Source organism: Cryptococcus neoformans, chromosome 5 (genome assembly GCF_000149385.1).
Source record: "Cryptococcus neoformans var. neoformans B-3501A chromosome 5, whole genome shotgun sequence".
Lineage (NCBI taxonomy): Eukaryota > Fungi > Basidiomycota > Tremellomycetes > Tremellales > Cryptococcaceae > Cryptococcus > Cryptococcus deneoformans.
In genome coordinates this window covers 253,508-273,507 of record NC_009181.1, presented here as the reverse complement: position 1 = coordinate 273,507, position 20,000 = coordinate 253,508, and the positions used below count along the sequence as shown (strand labels likewise).

Here is a 20,000-nt window from a genome sequence, read left to right as displayed (position 1 = left end):
CCGCCCTGGGGACGAGAAGGGTAAGGTCCCAAACCAACCTGTTCTCTTTGGATAGACTCGGTAACTGCCTGTTGGGAGTAGGGGCCCTTCAGAGGGTATGACTGGGCCGAATTTGGATCCGACATAATGTTTTGAGCAGTTGAGGGGGTCAAGATTGCCGAGATGGTTGAAGACGTCGATGCAGTAGCCGCCAGTAAGGTAGAAACGAAAGAAACAAAAATAAAACAAAAATGGGCAAGAAGAGGAGCCGGGTGGAAAATGTGTCTTGTTAAGCGCTTTTTTGAAGCTCGCTAGAGGGCAGAGATAACGGCGTGGATGCTTTGGGCGGCCGTTCAGTGGCTGGTGGTGGCGATATGTAGTATGCGAGGAATGTAGGGTTGCATATGAAGTTTTCAGTTCGGCCATTACTCGACCTCGCTTAGAGGATCCTGGGGTAAGTCCGGCAGGAAAATAAAAATTCAGAATTCAACGATATTTATGGAAGCGAGGTGCGGGGTCCGGGGTACGTCACCTTCCGTCCGGCGGATATCAACAGGAACGGGACCTTTGTGATCACCACAGATGCGTGCCTACGTAGTAAGATTAGAACGTTGCGCTCACGACGCCCTCAGCCCCAACTGCTCGTCAGCGAGCATGGAGGCGGTCGTTGTAGAAGTACGTAAAGGGCTGGAAGACGGCATGGAAGCACGCTTGACATCTCCAATGAGCTACAATGGCATCTGCTCCATCTTCAGCCACCCACACAGCCACAATCTCTCGCCTCGGGAGACTTCGGTTTCACATTCAGCTCGGGCATTTGCGTATGTATGTAGTCTCTGTGGCTCATCCTCGCAGTGCTTTCGTTCATCCTCCATACAAACTCACTCTTCACTTTCACAATCAAAAATTTCCACGATAACAAACCGTGTAGATCCGTAGGCGCGCGCACGGTAGGCTGCCGTAGGACCATGACGCACCACATTACCGAATTACCGAAAGATCAAAGCACTAAAAGATAGATAGATAAGAAGTGGGGGGCGGGGAAACGAGAGGTGTCCACCTCGCTTAGCGATCTGCTCAGGCAAAAGCCATGAAGGGTGAATGGAATACATAAGTCCAGTAACCGGCACATGACCAGTTTTCCTGAAATCTTCGGGCGTACAGCAGGAAGAGAGAAGCATAGAGAAGAGAAAATAGAAAACGCACGGCACAACATTACTAACAGAGGTGCCCACCTAATGCCATTCGAAAATCGTAACGAAATCAACGCCATCGCTGGTAACGAGCATCAACTGATCATTCTTCATTCAGATCTAATTTCGATTTCTTCAGTTGCTCGTTCGTTCGTCCCTCTTTCCTTTTTTCTTCTCATGCAATTGCAGCTTGGTCCTCGCTAAACTTTTATGTCTGCTGACAGTTCAATAACAACGCTAACATCGCCGTCCCTTCTTCTCAGTTCTGTTTGGCACTGATCAAACAACGAATACCCCGCCAGAAGAATATATGTGACAGGTGATCAGCCAGCATTCATTATTATTAATAACCACGGCCACCGGCGCTCGCATTCGGCTTCGTGAGATGCGTGGCTTCGGCATCAACGGCACCGACAAACAAACAACCCTTCTTCGCCATTTCATCATCTGTAATGAGCATCCACATTGCTTAGCATTTCCCCCTTTATCTACTGCGTATTTGATTTTGCTAATTCAGTCATGAAGCATGAAAGGCCTTGCTCACAAAGTAAGGTATCTACCATTTTTGGCCACACAAACGGCATGGCAACTCTGCTTCGCCTTTGAAATTTATTTAATGCCCTCCTCTCATGTCAATAATAATTGCTCATCTGACAGAGGTGGATCCGTTGAATCGGCAAGAGATTGCTTGATCTGTTCTACCATGCAATTGGGTTTACCTCATGTCCTACAGCACTGTACTCAATAAGTAACCAACTCCTTCTGTCACTTCCTGTGCCCATCTCAGCAACACTTGCCCATTTATATCGTCCAAATTTCTTTCCTTAACGACTCGTTCACAACTTCATCCACTGGACCATATTTGTGTCCGAACACTTAACATGAGTGGACCATGTGCGATCAACTTGGCGTTCATTGTGGGCCGTACACAGAGGCAAAAGGGCAGGAAGATAGTGAGCAAGGGTCATGGGGTACCAGGTACGAGATACGAGGTTGCTGTGTCTGTTTCTTATGTGTCCTTAGTCTGTGTGCTACGATAATACGTCCTGCAACCTGCAGATCACTTGTATGGACGGTATGTTAACCTTACGTCTGTCACGAAGCTTTTCTGTGCTTGTTGCCAGGATGTTGGCATGCTGTTGCATGTTGTTTAACCACCTTAATGGAAACTTTGGGAGTAGAATCTGTTGTCTGCTGGCTGCTGGAGTCCATCCGTGCGACTTCTGCAGCATGTGCTGCCCCCGATGCTCAAAAAGCTTGATTCATAATGATGCAGCCAGCAGCAGCCAGCAAATCCCTTTGTCATTGTTGTTGAGCGGGTTGCTTTGTGACTGGTGATAAGCGATGCGTCTTGTTGACGGTCTGTTGTCGATGTAGAGCCGGATACGCATTGCTTTATAAGGGAGCTAGTACACGTAGATGTCACGGCTATATAACGCCTTGCATACGTATTGGCTCCTTGAAGCCTGATTTCATCATCAAATACTTTCGCACGACTACTGCAAGCAGTCGAAGCTCGGTCACATGGCAGTTAAGTACTGGACAGCTCCAAGCTTGTCCTGACTATTGCTGCAAAGTAGAGTCCAGCCAAATCACGTTCATACTACACAATGCTATAAGTGCATACCACGTCCAGATCAAATCAATAAGCGTCTAACAGAAACCCTCCTTACTGCGCCGTCACTCTTCTCCCCATAGTTGTTCCCAATCCTTGATTGAATCCTCCCCTACCTCCTCTTCCACCTCGTCCCCGGTATGTTCCCCTGCCGCCCCTCCTCTCTCCTTGTTGCCTACCTCCCTCTCCACCCACTGCCCTCGTGTCCCTATCTTGTCCTTGTCCCTGGTTACCCAACTTGACGTCAAGCGTCTTTTCGTTTTGCTCAAGCATAGAGGCAGTTCGCTCGGCGAGTTGCTGGGCGAGTCGCTGCACCTCAGATTGTTCGACTCGGTGGAAGATGACGACACCGTCAATCTGGTCCAAAGAGGCGGCGAGTTCGTCGGTGTAGATCATTCGAGAGATGATAGAAGTGATTCGGCCGACGGGGAGATTGAATGTGGAGGCGAGATGAGAAAGAGAAAGGGAGTCGTAGTAAGCAGCGTAGGTGAAAAGGGATGTTCGAAGACCTTCTTCCTGGATCTTCTTGGCAAGAATGTCCTTAACCTCGGCAGCGTTGTCCAACAAGCTCCAGACCTTGATGGAAACAATCAAGTCCCTAGCTTTCTCCCATTCGCCAGCCTGCAAGGCCTGGCTCGCCTTGATAATGTGGTCTCGAGTGTTCTCAGGAGGACCCATGAAGGCTTGCCTGTCGGCCATATCCAACAACCTCTTGAAGGTCTTGCTAGTCACTCGCCTTCTCTGCTCCTCAGTATCAACGCTAGCAAGCAAAGGAATCTCAACAAGCATGCAAGAAGTGAGGTAAGCGGCTTCCAAAAGCTCAACGTTGAGGTGCATGTGGAAGGGTAAAAGTCTTCGTTTTTCGAGAAGTTCCTGCTCGGGAGAAAGTTGAATGTTATACCTCTGCACACTCTGGGCAAGCAACTCCTTCTGTCGCAGGGTAGAGAACATCTCGGACAAAATAGTCTGGCACTCGGGGATAAAGCCGAGTCGGAAAGCAGCGAGACCGACCTGCATAACCGCACGGTTGTAGAGGATTTGAGTGGTGACGTCGGCGTGAGAAATGGTGTCTTGGAGGTGTGACATGAGGAGAAGGTCACGCGCCTGGTGGTATCGGCCGTGGAGAGCCTGGTTAAAGATGTGGTAAAGGATAGCTCGGGCACGGAGAACGGGGGCATCGGACTGGTAGATGAACACGGCGAGGTCGTGGATGACACCGCTGGCGTCACGCTTGACATCGAAAGGAGTGATCTCGGACTTCAAACCAGCAGCGGCCTGGGTAGCCTTGCTTTCGAAGTGCTCGATGATGATGTCGGGCTTGGCGTAGATGTGTTCGAGACGTCGGATGACGGTACGGGCAATGTTGTCGGAAAGCTGTTCGCGCTCAAAAAGGGTCTGAGCCTTGACAATAGTGGTGTAAAGAGGAGCCTCGTGCTTGAGTCGATCAATGTACTCATCACCCTTCTCGTGCGCATCAGTGTGTTGAAGAGTCTTGGTGAGCTGGAGGAGTAAATGTCAGTCTAACACTTTGCGATATATAAAAAAAAAACGTACCTCGCTGTCTAAGCTCTCCAAAAGACTGATTAAGCTGCCGGCAATCAAGACCTTTTGCTTCTTACCGTCCACAACCTCAGGAGTCCTCTCCACCAGATCATCATACTCGCCAACGGTCTCCTGGACCAAGTAGTCGGGCTCAGCGATCAAGATAGAAATCAACTGGTCAAACTCTTGCAAAGCGGTAACCCAAGATTCTTGAGGGATTGAAACGAGGTGCTGAGAGTAGTCCAGTCGAGCAGGGACAAGCGCGAGAAGGACTCGAATCTTCTGGTAGGTAGTTTCAGAAACTTCAAGGAGCTTGGTGAGAATCTTGATAGTCTCGGCACGATCGGTGTTCTACAAGGATTTAGTCAACGCAATGGTGATCACAAAAAACTGACGAACCTTTCGGCCTCGAGCCTCGAAGATTTCCCTCAAAGTCTTGAAGACACCGTCAGCGGTAAGGTTAAGAGTCTTTCCTCCCTTGCCGATGGTCATGAACTCGTCGTCCTCACCCTCACCAGGGGTAGTAACAGCGGCCTTCTTAGGCTTAGGGGCAGCAGGGGCGGCGTTAGCCTTTTCATAAGCAGCGGTGTACGCTTCGGGGTCCTACATCAACATTAGTTTACACACTCCTTTCGCACCAAGAGCCAATAATACAAACCTCATTGTAAGTCTTCAAAACACCGTCAAATTCCTTGCTCTTCTTCTTCAGAGTCTGTCTGATACCATTGACAGCCTTGGCCTTAGCGGGAGCCATCTTCTTGGGTGCAGACTTTTCCGCGGCAAGAGTCTTGGCGACATCAGCTTCAAGAGAGACGAGGGTCTCGAGGAATCGGGGAGGAATGTGGCCTTCAGCAGGGATAGGGGAGGCGACAATGGTGACGAGGTGTCGAGCGATAAACCGGAAGAGCTTGTCAAGTTCAGAAGAGGCAAGGACCCAGTCAGTGTTCTTGACCGCGTTTTGGATGCTGTGGATAGCGGCTTCCATTTCGGCGAACCTGCAAGTGTATGAGTATGTTCTCCTCTTATGACACCAGTCACGAATGCAACAAGACATACCTTTTGTCCTTGGCACTCAAAACAATGATCTTGTCCTCCTCTTCGCTTTCCTCGTCACTGGAGGCTGCGTCGTTCAAGAATTTATTTGCAACGGCCTGTTCACATCGTCAGCAATTCCTTCAACATCATTCTACCGTCCGCCGCCACACGACAACGCACCTGTCTCTCATCATCGCTATCGCTCATCTCCTCCTCATCCTCATCTGAGCTCTCCTCCTCGCTTTCACTTTCCTCGCTGTTCAAGAACATGGAAGCCTTGGACTTTTGTTGCTTTTTCTGGGCCGCGAGCTTCTTGTCCTGTCGCTCGCCCTCAGAGCCGGAGAGGATGGACTCTTCCGATTCTGAGCCAGAGGAAGATTCAGAGTCTGAACCCTGGAGCTTTGCGAAGAAGGACATTGCTGACGGGTTGTGGAGTATAGATGTAGAAACAGTTATGTATTTTTTTGTATTTTTGGCTGCCTCCGCTGGAATGAATCTTCAAAGGACAATGGCGCACCAAGTGCCATACCACAAAACGCCGAAACGCCGCTCCGCGATCCTTATTATCTTCTTGTGGCACTCGTATACTCGATCGTGACTTTCGACGTTCATTCAATGCCTATCTACTATTGTTGCTATCTACTTTCGTAACCATGATGTAAAGCCTGCATAAGGCAAGGCTTCCAATGCAAACTTATTCAAAACAGAAAAATGCTATGTATATCTATTTACTTGTTGAACTACCCTACTAGACTTGAGCACTATCCAAATGCACACAAATTCGACCGCCAAAGGCTCCGCCGTAATATAATTGAAGATAGAGAGTGTCGTGAAACGCAATGCTATGTAGGGGTATAGATGCTGAGATGCCTAATCAAATGAGGGTATATGACGGACGCTGTATGGTCGAGGAAAAGGGCAAAAACGAAACATCGTGACAAGAAGAGAGTTCCTTTAGACGCCGTAACGCTCAGCGAGACGCTGTCTGATGACGGGAGGGAAGTTGGACATTTGGGCGTCCCATTGCGCACCAAGACCATTCTTGAACCCTTGCAAAATCTAATAGAGAATGTCAACGGTTACACATTGGCAAATTTTGAAAGTGGCCCTTACTGTTCGGAACATCTCATCGAGTTGAGCGGAGGGATGTTGCCATTTGCAGATGGCGTTACAGAACCATACAAAACTCTGCGAGTCATCAGCACTGTCTCTAGTTAATGCAAGAATGACTTACACTCTGAATACCCTCAGGGTTGGCGCTGATCATCATACACAATCCTCTGAACGCCGAGTCCTTCTCATCATTATCCTTAATCTCCCACAAAGCCGTACACCAAGCCTGAGCAAAGTTGGGCAGCTCAGGGGCCACAAGCGCGGGGCAAACAAGACCCAACCGACCGATTGTCACAGCTGCATTCTCGCTCAAACTCTTTGGTGATTTTGAGCTCAAAAGAATAGGGATAAGCCTCTGGACCAAAGCAGGCATAAACGGCTCAAGGGCAGCAGAGTCGTTGTTGAATTGAAGAGCAACTTCACCCACAGCCCAGGCGGCATTGTTGCACACACTGATGCAGTCAGCAGGAGGCTCGACGACAATTTGCTCGATGACAGAAGGAAGGATCTGGGGGACAACGGGTTTGAGGATGGGGAAGCACGAGATGGCCATGTCACCGAGAAGAGCGTGAGCGGATTGTCTGACGGGGGGTTCGTAGTGCTGTGACAAGGTCAGAGAGGAATAGCCTTTACATTCATTTGCTGAGACTCACTGTCAAGCAGAGCGCCAACAAGTGCAACAATGGCGGCTGGCCCTCCAAGATCAACGGGTGAATCGCTTCTCCCATACCCTGCACCAAACCAGACAACAAGTCGAGAGCGACGACGATAAAAGTCCTGTCGGGCTCATCGACATTGTCAGGATCTTGCTCGAAGGCAGAGTACTGCTGAAGAGTGGTGTGGATGATGTTGAGGCATCGCTGGTAGACAGGGGGTGTATAAGTAGTAAAGCTTTGAGAGGCAGCAATTGACACAGAGGACAAGCACTAGAAACACGTTAGCATGGCGAAAACCCTTTAAAAGGCAGATTGGCATACCTCGAGAAGAGGAACCAAATCAGGGTCATTGTCTCCTAATCTTTGCCATCGATCGATCAGAGGAGGCATCAGGATTTCAAGATAACCTGGCTGGCCGAGCGCATCCCCGACAGAGTCGGCAAGCGTACCGATGGCATCATACAAGATCAATAAGTTCTTTTGCTGGTACTTGGAGAACGCGTATGTCAAGTTTCGCAAAACCGGCTCCAAGAAGGGCGCCATTTCAGTCCCGGCCTCTTCCTCGAGAGTGGCAAAGGCAGAACATCCCGCTTCCTGTACACGTTTATTGTGGTCAAGCACCATGCGGAGGAGACCTTCCATAGTCGGGATGAAATATTGAGTCTTGTCCTCGGGGTTGACTTGGACGATCCAGCTGGCGTAACGACCAAGAGACCAACAAGTGATCGATCGCACCAGGGCCTTCTTGTCTTCGAGAGACCTGAGGAGGAAGGGGACAAGTTGCGGAAGATGGGGCTCAAGGCCGGCGATACAGCCTGCATCGGATCAATGCTTGCTTCAATTCCAAGAATACTGAACTTACCCTCGGCAATAGCACCAAGTGCCAAAACACCACTCTCTCGTTGTTGCCATTCGGCGTCAAAGATCTTGTCTCTCAAATGAGGTAACAAAATCTCTAACAACTCTGCTCCAAAAGATACAGCCAACACATCCAGCGTCGCCGCAGAACATTTTCGAATATTCCACTCGCCCGTCCCATCTTCATCGTCAAAGAAATCGTCATCTTCTTCGTCCTCTTCCTCATCGTCCTCCTCAAACGCTCGATCAGCAGCTTCACGAGAAAACCCAGCCCCCTTGGACGAGGAAGGGTCGTTGCTCTCGTGCGCGGCATGGACCTTGGAAGAGTAGTTACGGGGCTTTATATCGGTCTCCTTGTCGGCAACATCCTCATCATATTCGTCCATGTCAAGTACAGCGATGTCGTAGTCAGAATAAACCATCTTGTTGAGCAAAAGTGGGGCGACCTTGGGAAGATAAGGACGGAGCTGGTCCTTGAGTGAAGCGTCCTCAGCAAAAGTCAACCAAAACTCGGAGGCTTCGAGGGCAACAGTCTCGTCATCGTCCTGAGTGCAAAACACGATATAGTCGACTACATTGCCCATTTCTGGCACCAACTTGTCCGGTCTAGAGCCAAGGATCAAGCCAAGAGAGGCACAGACGCTTTTCCGGATATCGGGCGAGGGATCTGACGCCTTGTTGAACAAAGCACGGATATAGTTATCGATGTTCGCGGTGACAGCGGCGATACCGATGGAGAGGAGAGATTGGAGGATTTGGAGAGCGTAAAGACGGACTTTGTTCACATTGTGGTTGGTGAATTCGATAAACTGGGGAACAAGATGGTCGAGGAGGTCCCGGCCTTGTACCTGGAAGTCGAGCTTATGAGGGGCATCTTCACAAATTTTTTGTAATGTGTTAAAGGAGCCCTGTGTTATGAGTTAGAAGGCGTGTGACCACCGCAAAAAGAACAAGCAGCACACACCTCGACGACGTTAGGGTCCGTCGACCCCATTCCCTTTGTTAAAGCATCCAACGCTTCTGGCCAAGCTCCAACATCCTCATTGGAGATCAAGCACATGATGACCGTTCCAACTGTTTGTCTCACAATCTGATCGGGGTCCGCCAAGCCAGTCAAGACTGTATTCTTGACATAGGCCATTGCTCGGGCATCGTTCTCGTTTGTTGTGGGTCCTGAACGCTGATTGAGAGAGTTTTTGAGCAAAAGACCGGCGACTGCTCGATGAGAGTCTTGTTCGCCTGTGCAGTGGATGAGGACGTGGGCAAGATATGCAAGGAAGTCGGGGACGAAACGAAGTTGTTCGAGACGCTGGGCGACATTTCTCTGTACCTCTGAGTCGACGCTCGAGGTATCTCTGAGCATACCAAGGACCTCTTGGAGCCCCTGTTCTGACGGCTGCCAGGCCATTGTGTATGATGAATGATTGGGCGTTGTTGGTGGGGAGTAAGGCGGGAACCTTGAGAGAGATATGAGATGCAGCGGGATGGAGTAATGGAGAGAGAGTTTGTATGGAGTAGTGCTGGATGTTATGGAGAGGGGCCCGTGCGTTTTGCGTACAACAAATCACGAAGTCTGAGACCCAAATCGGCGCGCGGGGCTTTGTGGCGGTGGAGGTCGTGTGGCGGTTGGGCGCCTGGCTTGCTTTTGGGCTTTTTTCGTTGGCCGCTTCTATGTCTGGCTGATTACCAAAGTAGGGGGACATGCCAAGCTGCCCTGTATATCTAACAACGTAAGGGAAATCACAAGCGGCAGGGATGTATGCATCATGCCTATTGAGTGGACAATAATATCTGCTCAACCAGAGTCGACGACCGGGCGCGCCTTCCTTTCGCCCCCTGCTATCTGAACCATTCCGCTGCATGAAGATTGAATGGGCGTATTAGCTCTACCCAGGGAGTAGGACCGTCGATACCTTCTGTATCTAAAAGGGTGTGCCACAAGAAAACCGGGTGCCAAGTGATAGTATTTTAAAGGTGGATTAGAAAAGGTGATGTTGTGATTAGTGTGTGCCTGAAAACACGATAACTGGATTAAGAAATACACCGCCCCGCATCTGGACCCTTGACGGCTGTTGTGCACGCGCCGCCGCTGTTGTCATTGCTTCCTCACTCTGCCACTCCTCCGCTCTCACAACAGTCCAGTCAACCATTTCTTCCTCTCTTCCTTTTTCCTTCCTTCTTCCCCAGTCCCGTCTCCCATATACAAGTCCACCATGGCCCCAGTAACTCTCCCACCTTCCTTTTACAACTCTTTCTGGTCTCCAGACTACAGATCAGGCCTTGAAGTCTTGTTCAAGAACCTCGAGCAGGTAAGTGCAGCCCAATCCACCACGGCCACTTATTCACTATCACATAGGGATGTCTCGAGAATGAAGATGTCACAGCGTTTATAGAGGTAACTAACATTCTCCGCGGATGTATCAACTGATCGCTGACATGACATCAGTCGCAAGTCCGGGGCCACCATTCACTAGCATCAACCCTTCTTAGTCCTCCACTTCCTTCCACCTCCACAGAATCTTCCTCATCCCTTTCCCACACCCTCTTATCCCTTCGTGGTGCCTCTTCAGCACGAGGTGAAGCTCATCTGGCCTTGGCGCAAGAGCTTGAAGAGCGGGTGTTATTGGCATGGAAAGCGTGGGTGGACAGACATGGTATCAGAATCAAAGAAGCCAAGGCGGAAATGCTTGGTAAAAGCGGCGTTGTTAGTGTCTGGGAAAAAGACGCTCATAAACTGGAGCAAGTGAGTAGCGGAGGGGAGTACGGATCGACTCGGACTACCGGCTGATGAGAAGCATAGTTCAAAAAGGCATATTTGGCAAAGACACGGGCGGCTGATGATGCTGAGGATGAGTATGCCTTTGCTTTATCAGTCTAGCGAAAAACATACTGACCGTTGTATAGTGTCAAGTTTGCCCCAGCGACTTCCCGTTCACCCCCTCCCGACAACTACACTTCTTCTCCCAAACTCCCACAAGTCAAGCTGTCTGGTGCCAACCTTCGACGTACTGGCACGGTTGCCGACCGTATCACGGAAAAGCTCCGGGCTGCCTCTGTCAGCAGCGGTTCCAGTGCTCCTGGCTCGTCTCCTTCAAAACATCTAAACACAATTTCTGTTGATGGGAAGGTGCTCCCACCCCCTCCAAGCCCCTTGAAGACGGAAGATCTAGTTGGTGGTGGCAGCTTGGACAGTCCTGGAAGCCCGCGAGAAGAGTGCTTCATTCCGCCAACCGACCCGCATGGGAAGCCGACCCTTCCAGGTGTTGAGTCAACCACTCACGAGTTACACTCCTCACCCGATCCCAACGTCGCACCAATCCTCCTTTCTGGCCTTTCTCTCACTCCGCGAGGTCTCAAGGAGATTCTTCAGCGCCTTGATACTTACTTACTCACAACCGTCGCTCCCAATGCCGAGCCGCCCACTACATCATCCACCAAATCCAATCCCGCTCTTGCCAGCCGTCAACGAAGTACCATTTTAGGTACCTACGAGAAGACTGTCTCTGGTGCGGAGATTGTCAACTGGTTAGCGGATAATGTTGAAGCATTCGGGGGTGATTGGGAGAGATGTGCGGATGCGGCTGATGAGCTTCACAAGATGGGATACTTTAGCCGAATCGGTGTGGGTAGAGGATTTGATGCTAGTGACGACACATACTTCATCCTCAAAGTCAACGGTCACGAGACTGTATCACACCAACCTTTTGCACTACCTACCCCTCTCTCTCCTTCCAATGCTACCAATACTATCCCCAGTATCTTCAAGCAGTACCATCTTTACCTTCCCGCGTCACTTGCTAACAGTGATGAACCTCCCCACGTCCGCTTACGACGAGACGCCCACAAGGCAGATGAAATGTATCGAGAAGGAGTGTGGAGCGCTGAAGAGAAGAGGTTGGAGATGGAGGAGCGTATTGAGCGGGGTTTGCGTTTGTGGGAGAGATGGGAACGTGAGAGGCTTTCGGCCGTCAAGACGGTGTTGAAGCAATACGAGACCACGCTTGCCAAACTCCCTAGCAAACTTGCCAACCTTCAAAAGTCTACAGAGCTTTCTGTCGAGGCGTTCAACCCCGAGGCCGATATCAAAGCGCTCATCGAAGGAAACAGGACTGGTCCGTTTAGGCCACAATCGCATGTTTACGAAAGTGTGGATACAGACGTGCCTGATGTGAACTTTGGAATAGACCTTCGGCGATGGTCGGGCGAGAGAGGATGGAAGAGTCTGGTCCATGCACCAAAGCGGGAAAAGGGGGCAATCCCAGAGGCGCTGGAAGCGCTGTTGGGCGCGTTGGCGGAGATGTATGACTCGATTTCCGAAGAGGGTAAGTCTGGTTCAGTTGGTTATAGACTGTATGCTCATACCTTGCTCAGAGCGACGCCGAGCATGGATCTACGAGGTGCCTCTTATGGAGACCCATATGCTCCGAAATGCCATCAACAACCCTAAAATCCCCGTCGATGATTTGATCAGCATTGTTAAAAAGTTTAACGCTCCCGTCGCCGCTGGGACGATCAAGCTCTACTTGCTTGAGTTGAACCCTCCGGTGATGGGCTGGGAAGGCTGGGAAGATGCCAAGGCAGTATATCCTGCTGTGGGTGCGGACCAAGATGTGGATATGACGAGCGCGGTGGCGAGTGTGCTTGGAAGGTTGCCCGGATCGCATATCTTTGCTTTGGATGCTGTCATCAAGCATTTCAGGACCTTGATTGATACGACAAAGTCTGCTGAGCCCGATGAAGTATATACTACCAAACTCGCACTGTCGGTCGGAAGGAGTAAGTGTCTTTTTGTTTTTTTCCCTGATGTTTCACTGCCAGCTGACACGAGCACCAAGCAATTCTTCGTCCACAATTTGAGACTGATCTCACTATCGGTGACCGTACTCCTTCATTGTTCCTCGCCGACCTTATCAGGCACTACACCGCCCTTTTCCCTCCGCTTGTTGAGAAACTGAAGGCGGAGACTGACCGTCCCATGCCTGTAAGAAAACGTACCGCCTTGGTTGATCAAAGAGTTTCACGAAGCAGTCTTGGTAAGGATGTTGATCCTCAACATCTCTTGGAGTTGCAGAGAGCGCAAATGAGAGCGACGAGTCCTGCACCTAGGGGCGGCAAGGACTTGCCTCCTATCCAGCCACAGCAGCAGGCTGTCCCTACTACACCTAGTCCTGCACCTGCTTTGACGGCGACTGCTGGCTCTGCGACTAATCCCGTTTCTGCCCTTGGCTTTGGCCCGGCTATTGAGGCGAAGAAGATGGAGGAGGCTGGAAGTGACGAGGATGAGCCGTTCATCCCACCTTCCGACACTGACCCCAAGTCTTCTACTCCTCCCGCCGCCTCTGCTGCTGTCCACCGTTCCTCTGTCCACTCTGCCAATTCGATCCGCTCCAGTCGTTCCGAGGGGAAGACCGATCTTGCGCCCGTTATCGCATCTCCCGCCGCCGCCGCGGCCTCTTCCCACGAGACAGATCCCATCCCACCCACTGCGACTACCTTTTTGTCAAAAGACACCCAGCAAGTCCAAGAAAATGAACAAGCCCCGACCGCGGCACCGGCCGATGGAGGAGACGTTGTCATCTCGTCTGGCGGCTCAGCCGCCGGTCTCAAGCGCGGAGTGTCTGGTGAATCCTCTCGTCTTCGGGGTCCCCGTGCGGCTCGAGGTCCGCGCCCGGCTCCCGGCCGAGCGCACGGGACGTCAATGTCGACGTCGGAACGACCGGATTCGCCTCAGAGTATAGCGGGCTCAGTAGGGCAAGGAGAGGGTTTGGGGAGGGTGAAAAGTAGGCCTACGAGTATTCATACCGGTGCGGGTGCGGGTGCGGGGACGAGTCGGCCGACTACACCGTCTGCTGGGGAAAGGCCGTCGAGCAAGGTGAGTTGATTTTTTTGCAAGTCTCAATCGCCATGCCCCTAAAAAAATGAAAACTGACGGGTCGATGGATTAGTATGGCGCTCAAGGGACGAGCGGTCATGGGACACGAGGATCTGTCAGTGCGATGGCTGCAAAGTTTGAAAAGCGAGAAGAGTAGTGGATCAATTATTGAATGGCGAAAGGTGATTTTAGGAGCGAGTGGCAAGAGGGTGAAGATTCGTGTAGCATAGCCTTTTGGAAAGAGCGCTGAAAGTGGGTAGGAGATGGATAGTATGTTAGATGGCACAGGAAATCTACGAATCTTTCCATTTTCGTATGCAAAGCCGAGACGATTAACTGATAATGCGAGACCACATCTAAAAATCAAAAAAGCTAGCCCTGCTTATAACCCCCCACTTGCTCTTCCCAAAGTTTCCTACAATCCACATTCGCCCGCATCTTTGCACACATCAGGAAAGCGCCGCTCAGTTTCCTATTGAGTGAATACGTTTCTTGGGGTGGCGGGGTGAGACGGTGTTTGAGCATGATGGGGATGAGTGCGCGGATGGAGTCGGTGATTGTCTGGTTGGCGAATGGGTATGGGCCGTGGTGGGCAAAGGGGGAGGCGACGAGGGCCATGGAGTCGAGATGTGCCTGGACCATTTCCTAAAGGTGTGTCAGTAAAATCACGAGAAATAAAAAAAGGGAAAAACCCCACATCGTTCTCTTGCCCAGTGAGATACCCCAAACTCAAACTCTCGACGCGCATCTTCTCCCTATCGCCTTCCAACGCACTCTTCAACAGCCTGTACCACCCATCCATAAACTGTTTGGTATATTCTCTACTTGCGCCGAAATCGATGAGCTGGATGTGGGGCGGGGCGGAGGAAGAGGCAGGGGTGAATAAAAAGTTTGCCCAGTTGGGATCGGTTTGCATGAATCGGAATTGGAAGAGTTCGCAAAGACAGAGACGGAGGATGTGGGTGCCGATCTGTTTCCAAAAGTCGTTAGCGACATCTAGAGGGGAAGAAGTAGACTTGCGAGATCACGCGTTTCTTGAGAGAGATTCTTGACCCGGCTCAACGGTTTCCCATCCATCCACTCGGTCGTCAACACTTTGCCGGTGGTGGCCTCGTCCACGACGTGGGGCACGATGAAGAACGGATCGCCCGCCAAGAGGTGTGCGAATTTCTTGCCGGCCGCTGCTTCCCTGATATAATCGCACTCATCTTCGAGCTCTCTGCGCATGACTGCGATCGTGTTTTGCAAATAGAGTCCCTTTGGCAAGAGGGCAGAGGTGCGGAGGAGGAGGGAGAGGTTGGACAAGTCGGATTCGATCGAGGACGCGACGCCGGGGAACTGGATCTTGACGGCGACCTGCCTGCCGTCTTTGAGGACGGCGCGATGGACCTGGCCGATCGAGGCGGAGGCGATCGGTGTACGGTCAAACTGGGTAAACAGGTTGGCCTGCCAGTCGGCGCCGAGCTCGTCGCGGAGGACTTTGTCCATCTGCCAGTCGGGCATGTAGTTGGCGTGGGCCTGGACTTGGTGCAGGACCTGTTCGATTTCGGGGGGGAGCATGTGGTTGTCTGTGGATATCTTGTCAGTGATGCGCGGCGAGGAGAGGGTGGACGGACCTTGGATAGACATGAATTGGCCCAGCTTTAATGCAGCGCCCCTCATCCGGCCAAGGGTAGAGACGAGCCGTCTGATATTCGCATCGCTCATAAACACGCTTCCGCTGCTGTTTCCGCCGGTCGACCGCCGAATGGATTCTGATGCGGCACCCCATGAGAGTGATGCGGCGAGTGCTGTAGGGACCGTCAGTGTCCGCTTTGTACATTGCTGCCGGGGTTCAGCTTACAGCCATAGTGGAAGAGGCGGCCGAGTCGGGAAGCAGGTACCCTGGACGCACGCAAGATCACTGGCGTCTTGTAGATGGATAGGTTGTTAGTTGTGCCAGATCAGATGTAGAATACGGCATACCTCGTCGTCTTCTGCAGCTTCAGCTTCAGCTGCAGCTTCCAATTGTTTGACGATGGGCGGGACGGGCTGAGCAGGGGGTTTATCGGCGTCCACGTCTACAGTTGCTGCGTTTACAGTTTCCGCTGGTCTCGTTGGTTCCACTGGCTCCGCTGGTTCTGCTGGTCCCACTGGCTTGGTCAAGGGTATAGCGGTCAATGGACTACTTTTAACAGTCTCGATCGGTCTGACCGACTCTACCGACTCCACCGACTCTACCGTCTCAGGCTTAGGCCTGGCTCTAGGCTGGACATACTTGACAGGGCCCCGATAACCTCGCTTCAAGCTGAGAGGCAGGGGTATGCCGTGGCCCTTGTCGGCGGGGTGTGTGCCGGGTGCGGGCGGCGGTGGGTGATGCGGCGCTGCGTCTATGAGTCTGTCGAGGGCTGTGAGGCTTCCGGCGGGGGAGCTGTGTGCCGTCGCCGTCGCCGCTGCCTCGGCGCGCTGTATCGCTGCTGCGCGTGCGAGCACCCGGAGTGCTGCGGAGAGCATGGTGTATGCATGTGCAGTGAGAGATTTGGACTTGCTCTCGGGCGATGCCGGGAAATCAGCGCCCGGCAATTTCCTCGCCGCGCTGTATATATTCGCGCCTTCCGTCTGACTTCCCCCCCCACCCAGTATGCCGCCCCGCCTCCCCCCCCGCCTCACCCCCCGCCTTCGCGCGCTCCCCCCCTCCCCCGCGCGGCTCTACGCCACGCGCCCCCCCCGCCCGTCCCGCGCCCTCGCCGCCTGCGCCGCCACCGGCTTCGTCGCCGGCCTCGCGTTCGAGCTCACACGGCGCTGCAGCGGAAACGTACGTGCGTCCATCTCCGTGTCTCTCAGCTGCTCACACCGCCCAGGACATCGCCCGCTGCGACGCCGTGCCCGCCGTCGACGCCATCGAGACGCGCGCGCTCCCGTGGCACCCCGTCGCCGCCCTCGAAAACGACGACCCAGCGGTAAGCCCCCGCTCTCGGCACCGTCGCTAACCCCCCGCAGAACCCTATGCGCATCCGCATGGCCACGTGGGTCAAGTCGCTGCAGGACCACATCGTCCGCACGATGGAACAGATCGAGGCCGCCGCCCCGCCCAACGAGTTCGCCCCGTCGCCCGCCCCGCCCACCTTTCTCCGCGACGCCTGGATCCGCCCCGAAGGCGGCGAAGGCTCCTCCTGCGTCCTCGCCGACGGACGCGTCTTTGAAAAGGCCGGCATCAACGTCTCCGTCGTGCACGGCAAGCTCCCGCCCAAGGCCCAAATGGCCATGCTGCCGGACCACCCGAGCCTGCCGGAGCCCACCGGCACCGTCCCCTTCTTCGCAACCGGCCTCAGCATCGTCATCCACCCCCGGAACCCACACGTGCCCACCGTCCATCTCAACTACAGGTACTTTGAGATTGAAGATCCCGAGACCGGGAAACCGAAAGCGTGGTGGTTTGGCGGCGGGTCCGACCTCACCCCGTCCTACCTCGACGAGGCCGACGCCGTCCATTTCCACAAGACGCTCAAGCACGCCTGCGACCAGCACGACGAGCGCTACTGGCCCGACTTTAAGCGGCAGTGCGACAGGTATTTCACCATCACCCACCGCGGCGAGTGCAGAGGTCTCGGCGGCATCTTCTTTGACGATCTCACCACCACGTCCCCCGTCCATGCCCCGCCGGACGGCGCCCAGGGACCAAGCGCTGAAAAGATTTTCGAATTTGTAAAATCCGCTTCTGCCGCCTTCCTCCCCGCCTACGTGCCCATCGTCTACAAGCACATGAACGACAGCTGGACGCCCGAGGAGAAGAGGTGGCAGCAGCTCAGGAGAGGGAGGTATGTCGAGTTCAACTTGGTCTATGATAGAGGTACCAAGTTTGGGTTGAACACCCCCGGCGCGAGGATAGAGAGTATCTTGATGTCGTGAGTTGTTTCTATTTATTTTTTTCATCTTCTAATCATTGCCAGGTTGCCGGAAACGGCGCGATGGGAATACATGTCCCCCTTGGGCAGGGAAGGGTCCGGAACACGCGAAGAAAAGCTCATGGAGGTTTTGAAAAATCCTCGTGACTGGGTCTAATTGTCCAACGTAGAAAACATCCCATCTCATTTCAGTTCTCATCATACTCGTCATATCAGGGAATTATGCATAGCTTTAATATCTATTCTTTGGGCCATACAACAGATGCAAAGTCGGGCGGGAAACGGTAAAAGCCAAAAAGTCCAGAGGAAATAGAAAGCAAAAGAAACAAGACTATACGTTGACAGTACCGGGTGTAGCCGGGACAGTGTCCTCTTCCACCCGTGATTCCGCTCGTCTCCGCGGCGTAGGCGTCAGAGGTACTCTCGTCAAAGTACCCGGTGTCGGAGGAACACCTGGCGGTCTCTTCGGCCGGGCTTGTAATCGGAGATCCTTATTGTCAATCGCAATACTCTTTGTACACTGCACACATGTGTCAATCTTTTTTCTAAAATGACAAGACCAAAAGCAGGACAAGACCCACGTTGGATGTTTTGTAAATACCGACGAGACGATGCGCAAGTTCAAACATGTCATTTCGTAAAGAAATGACAATACTGAATCTCGTTAGCCCGCTTTGCTCGACACCCACATGACAGCAAGACTTACAATTGCGCCGCCTGGGTTTTTGACTGGATATAATTGGCCACAATCGAGACGTTTTTGAAATCCAGCGCTGCATCAATTTCGTCCATAAAGTAAAGAGGCGTAGGCTTGAAGACGTGCAACGCGAAAACAAGAGCAAGGGAGGCCAGCGTCTTTTCACCACCAGACAGGTTGGCAATGGCTCGCCACGACTTTTTGGGAGGCATGATGGACAGTACAACGCCTATTCAGCAAGTTAGATATGCCAAATGCAGCGTCGACTTGCCTTCAGAGAATGGGTCCATGCTATCAATCAACTCAATCTCTGCATTACCACCCATCGTAATCATCTATTGCTTCCGTTAGCCTCCTTGAATCAACGCGTCCCAAAGAAATCAAACTTGCCTGATACATTTCCTTCAATTTGGCAGTGATAGCTGTGAACCCTGCCATAAACTCATCCAACCTGACCTTTCTCAGCTCGTCGTAACGGGCCTTGGCCGCATCTCGAGCCTTTGTAACCGTTTCCAGGTCTCTTGCTCGGTCCAGAAACTCGGCTTCCCGTTTGCGGTACTCGGCGAGAATGTTGAGGTTCGGTCGGGAATTCTTAACGTCATCTGCAGATCCAAATGTCAGCCTTGTTTCAACAACCCAGAGCGGGAACAAAACACTTTGACTTACCTTCAAGTTCGGCGATGTATGCCTTCAATGCCGTCTCATTGGTAGCCCGCAGTTCGTCGGGAGAATACTGTTCGAGTTCCATGCTGCTTTGTTTCTTCTTCTTCCTGGAAGGCGCCTCTGCAGCCTCTTCATCTTCATGCCCTCCACCCGCTCCATCCTCTTCATTCGCCTCACCAGCATCATTCAACTTCTTCTCTTCATCCACAGCGGCTTCGTCATCCTCCTCGTCGTCATCCTCGCTGCATTACACATTGCTGTGAGCTCAATCCTTGGAGTTAGGGGGTTAGATACTTACTCAATGTAGACAAGTTCTAGACCCGCCAATTTTCTCTCATAAAACTGGTATTTTTCCTGGCTCTCTTTCAATTTTCTCGCATTGTCTTCAATCTGCTGCTTGTAATCCATCTGCACAATGCCTTTAGCTCTTTTCTGTGTTGTGAAAAAGAAACCCACCTCTAAAGCCCTAAAGGCATTGATGCCTGCTTGCTTTTCTTCCAGTAGTTGTTTACTTTGCTCAAAGTCTTCATTGATATCGTCACTCGAGTCGTTTACTTGTTGAATCGAATCAATGACCTTGTTCAAATCTGCGGTGCAGCCTTCTAGGTTGCTTTCAACCAGCTCGAGCTCCTCTACAACTTCTTCCAACGTAGTGTTGTTGTTCGCAATAGACTTTTCAAGCTTCTCTACATCTCTCTCAGCCTTGGCTTGACCAACTTCTGCCTTGGTAATAGATTCGTTGGCAAGATCAAGAAGGCCCTTGGTAATCGAGACCTTTGACTGAATGGCACGAAGACGAACTCCACCAACTTCAAGAATCTTGTTTTGGAGAGACTTGATATCGTCATTGATGGAAGAAGACTTTTCGCGCAGTTTGTCGGTTTCCTTCGTGA

The 20,000-nt window shown here is 52.1% G+C and overlaps 7 protein-coding genes across 7 annotated transcripts in view; 2 read left to right on the top strand and 5 right to left on the bottom strand.

The window, feature by feature from the left end:
* Nucleotides 1–125, bottom strand: part of CNBE0980 (hypothetical protein) — a gene marked incomplete at both ends in the record, with an annotated part of 2,132 nt that extends 2,007 nt beyond the window's left edge. The window contains one exon of the mRNA XM_770289.1: nt 1–125. This exon is cut by the window's left edge and continues 68 nt beyond it. Coding sequence (XP_775382.1) covers nt 1–125 — 125 coding nt within the window.
* A 2,716-nt stretch (nt 126–2,841) lies between these two features.
* On the bottom strand, nt 2,842–5,781 carry CNBE0970 (hypothetical protein; the record flags this gene model as incomplete). The annotated part of the gene is made up of 6 exons (XM_770288.1): nt 2,842–4,287; nt 4,342–4,680; nt 4,729–4,932; nt 4,988–5,324; nt 5,386–5,480; nt 5,545–5,781. The coding sequence occupies 6 exons, from the start codon at nt 5,779–5,781 to the stop codon at nt 2,842–2,844; spliced, it is 2,658 nt and encodes an 885-aa protein (XP_775381.1).
* Nucleotides 5,782–6,318: 537 nt separating this feature from the next.
* CNBE0960 (hypothetical protein) lies at nt 6,319–9,399 on the bottom strand (the record flags this gene model as incomplete). Its single annotated transcript, XM_770287.1, has 7 exons — nt 6,319–6,423; nt 6,478–6,552; nt 6,599–7,078; nt 7,131–7,403; nt 7,455–7,948; nt 7,996–8,899; nt 8,956–9,399. The coding sequence occupies 7 exons, from the start codon at nt 9,397–9,399 to the stop codon at nt 6,319–6,321; spliced, it is 2,775 nt and encodes a 924-aa protein (XP_775380.1).
* An 805-nt stretch (nt 9,400–10,204) lies between these two features.
* Nucleotides 10,205–14,020, top strand: CNBE0950 (hypothetical protein; the record flags this gene model as incomplete). The annotated part of the gene is made up of 8 exons (XM_770286.1): nt 10,205–10,300; nt 10,348–10,386; nt 10,438–10,734; nt 10,792–10,844; nt 10,896–12,313; nt 12,363–12,767; nt 12,827–13,863; nt 13,937–14,020. 8 exons carry the CDS (start codon nt 10,205–10,207, stop codon nt 14,018–14,020), a joined length of 3,429 nt encoding a protein of 1,142 aa, XP_775379.1.
* Nucleotides 14,021–14,235: 215 nt separating this feature from the next.
* On the bottom strand, nt 14,236–16,356 carry CNBE0940 (hypothetical protein; the record flags this gene model as incomplete). The annotated part of the gene is made up of 6 exons (XM_770285.1): nt 14,236–14,508; nt 14,561–14,833; nt 14,884–15,431; nt 15,480–15,653; nt 15,707–15,773; nt 15,829–16,356. The coding sequence occupies 6 exons, from the start codon at nt 16,354–16,356 to the stop codon at nt 14,236–14,238; spliced, it is 1,863 nt and encodes a 620-aa protein (XP_775378.1).
* A 492-nt stretch (nt 16,357–16,848) lies between these two features.
* Nucleotides 16,849–17,904, top strand: CNBE0930 (hypothetical protein; the record flags this gene model as incomplete). The annotated part of the gene is made up of 2 exons (XM_770284.1): nt 16,849–17,747; nt 17,793–17,904. 2 exons carry the CDS (start codon nt 16,849–16,851, stop codon nt 17,902–17,904), a joined length of 1,011 nt encoding a protein of 336 aa, XP_775377.1.
* Nucleotides 17,905–18,078: 174 nt separating this feature from the next.
* CNBE0920 (hypothetical protein) overlaps nt 18,079–20,000 on the bottom strand; it is a gene marked incomplete at both ends in the record, with an annotated part of 5,395 nt that continues 3,473 nt past the window's right edge. Inside the window, 8 exons of the mRNA XM_770283.1 lie at nt 18,079–18,267; nt 18,329–18,401; nt 18,454–18,673; nt 18,716–18,779; nt 18,835–19,046; nt 19,111–19,349; nt 19,406–19,515; nt 19,564–20,000. The exon at nt 19,564–20,000 is cut by the window's right edge and continues 68 nt beyond it. Coding sequence (XP_775376.1) covers nt 18,079–18,267; nt 18,329–18,401; nt 18,454–18,673; nt 18,716–18,779; nt 18,835–19,046; nt 19,111–19,349; nt 19,406–19,515; nt 19,564–20,000 — 1,544 coding nt within the window. The remainder of the gene's footprint in view (nt 18,268–18,328; nt 18,402–18,453; nt 18,674–18,715; nt 18,780–18,834; nt 19,047–19,110; nt 19,350–19,405; nt 19,516–19,563) is intronic.